This window comes from Penaeus japonicus, unplaced genomic scaffold (assembly GCF_977035675.1).
Source record: "Penaeus japonicus unplaced genomic scaffold, GWHDUDI00000001_assembly GWHDUDI00000012, whole genome shotgun sequence".
NCBI lineage: Eukaryota > Metazoa > Arthropoda > Malacostraca > Decapoda > Penaeidae > Penaeus > Penaeus japonicus.
In genome coordinates, this window is record NW_028234414.1 from 8,456,948 (window position 1) to 8,459,447 (window position 2,500).

Here is a 2,500-nt window from a genome sequence, read left to right on the forward strand (position 1 = left end):
CAAATACCTTAGTTTGAACTAGATCCTGCAGGTCAGTCTTCCTTGTTATAAAGTTCTTCCTTATTGTAATTAAAGCTTTTTATCTCCTTACTTATAAGTTTGATAGGTGTGCTTAGCTCATCTCTCATAATGATTAAACGAAAATGAAAGTTATATTCAATATTAACACGGATAATAGTCGTTTACAAAACCAGTGATAGATTTCGCCCATTTACCAAAATTACATGTATTTTTGTGTCTATTAAATCAGTTTTCTATCTTTTCTTCTAAAGAGTGGTACATATATTGTGTATGAAAGATTCATAATGGTTACTATTATTTTGCAGATAGCAAGGTCTTAAACCCCTACAATGTCTTTAGGGCATCCAAAGAACTGTCTAGAATTCTTCAAGACAATTGGACGTTTGAAGGTAAAATGTTTTTAAGGTTTATTTATTTGTTAGATGTTTTATAGATTCATTCCTCCTTGGTTTGTTATTAACTCATTCAGGTATTTTCATCTTTAAAATACTATTTTCATCATTTCTGATTTTTCAATGCGGTTACCAACATTATTTGACATATGTGTTCTTATTCAGAAGAAATAAGATTACCAGTACTTATTTTCATATATCTTTATCATCATTATTAAATCATATAATTTTCCTGGCTTTCCAGCATATAAAGAGAACAGGATGGGTTCGAAGTAAGGTCAATGATCCTGAAACTATATCGGGGCACATGTACCGTATGGCAATGATGAGTTTCCTTTTGGACGAGGAAGACAATGTAAATCGAGACAGGTGTGTGCTTGTATATCATTGGATTTTAACATTTATTCGCTCATTACCTTGAGAGATAATTCATTGATTCCAATTTCCTTGTTTGTTCAAGTCTTAGGTGATATTTTTATATATATCATGTTATGATTCTTTTAATAATAGCTAATTTCTTTGTTTTCATATTCTATTCTCTAGTTCATAATATTGACTCATGATAATAACATAATGTGGTGTTCTCGAATAGGAATTACAGGTCACTAGTAGTTTTAGTCAAAAGAATAGTATCCCATGTATGTTATGCAAAAATAACAGCTTTTCATCATGGTATCAAAGCAATTGCCAATTCATAGTATATTTAATTACACTGAATTTTCTCTGACAGAGCTATGAGGATTTCTTTGGTGCATGATATGGCAGAGAGTATCGTAGGAGACTTGACACCTTACTGTGGCGTGTCAAATGAGGAGAAGCATCAGCGAGAAGTGGCAGCCATGGAGCATTTCACAAAATTAGTCGGAGAGAAAGCCGGGAATGAAATGTTTAATCTCTTTTTGGTAGGTTTTTGATAAGAAAAGGATTAAATATTTCCCAGGAAAATTGTATATGTATGCATATTTATGAATATGTGTTTAGTATATGTATATATGTATATATATGTATGTATGTGTGTATATATATTTATATGTTTATGTATATGTTGGTATGTGTGCATGTGTGCATATGTGTCTTTGTGTCTGTATACTTGTCTGAATGTGTGTGTCTGTATATGGGTATGTATATGTGTATAAGTGTTTGTGTGTGTGTATAAATGTGTGTGTGTGTATAAGTGTGTGTGTGTGTGTATAAGTGTGTGTGTGTGTGTATGTGTGTGTGTGTGTGTGTGTGTGTGTGTGTGTGTGTGTGTGTGTGTGTGTGTGTGTGTGTGTGTGTGTGTGTGTGTGTCTATGTCTATCTGTCTATATATTTTTTTTCTTCTTCTTCCTCCCATCATCATCATTACAACAATAATGAAAGACTATTGCATATTTTTATATAATTTTAATTCCTTCTCCAGGAATATGAAGAACAGAAAACAAATGAGGCTGTATTTGTGAAGGACCTGGATAAGTTTGACATGATCCTCCAAGCATTTGAGTATGAAATTGACCAAAAAAGAGTAGGTTCCCTGGAGGAATTCTTCAAGTCAACTGAAGGTGCTTTCTCTCACCCAAAGGTCAAGCAGTGGGTTGAAGAACTCTATAAGCAGAGAGCAGAATCATTAAATGAGACTACAACAGAGAGTGACGAATGAATTGGTGATAAGTCTGTAACCAAGAGACAATAGTATGATTAACCTGCAGCTAGTTAATGGCAGGAAATCGACTTGTGTTACCGACTAATGTCTGTAAATGGCTTTTAGGTCGAGCAAGAAAAGACTACCAACTTCTAGTGATCATTCTCAAGGAAAGAATGTCATATTGATTATTGCTTAAGTGTAAGGTGCAAGCTGAAGTAGATTGTAGCAGCTACTCCTGAAAATGTGCATTAAAATTCATACTAAAATCAGGCTTTTATTAGCAGGCAAATTTGAACTACAAAACCAACTTGAAATTGCTTTTTGTATGTTATGCTTAAGCTGAAGGTCTTTGAAAACATTAGTTGCATGTTGTTTTTGTTGAATATCTTTGTACAATCAAGACTGAAAATGTTTCCTATTTTCTCATTCATTAATTTATCAATGTTATTAAGTATTCTACCTC

At 33.0% G+C, this 2,500-nt stretch overlaps 1 protein-coding gene across 3 annotated transcripts in view; it reads left to right on the forward strand.

The window, feature by feature from the left end:
* The window catches only part of LOC122249988 (5'-deoxynucleotidase HDDC2), a 2,345-nt gene extending 42 nt beyond the window's left edge, over nucleotides 1–2,303 (forward strand). The window contains exons 1-5 of one of the 3 annotated variants that reach the window (XM_043011224.2): nucleotides 1–31; nucleotides 327–410; nucleotides 658–782; nucleotides 1,144–1,315; nucleotides 1,816–2,303. The exon at nucleotides 1–31 is cut by the window's left edge and continues 42 nt beyond it. In XM_043011224.2, the coding sequence (XP_042867158.1) occupies nucleotides 351–410; nucleotides 658–782; nucleotides 1,144–1,315; nucleotides 1,816–2,052 (594 nt within the window). In that variant the 5' untranslated portion in view covers nucleotides 1–31; nucleotides 327–350 and the 3' untranslated portion in view covers nucleotides 2,053–2,303. Of the gene's footprint in view, nucleotides 66–203; nucleotides 227–326; nucleotides 411–657; nucleotides 783–1,143; nucleotides 1,316–1,815 lie in introns of those variants that run through there. The other 2 variants (XM_043011225.2, XM_043011226.2) reach the window with 2 other exon arrangements.
* The last annotated feature ends 197 nt before the right edge of the window (nucleotides 2,304–2,500 follow it).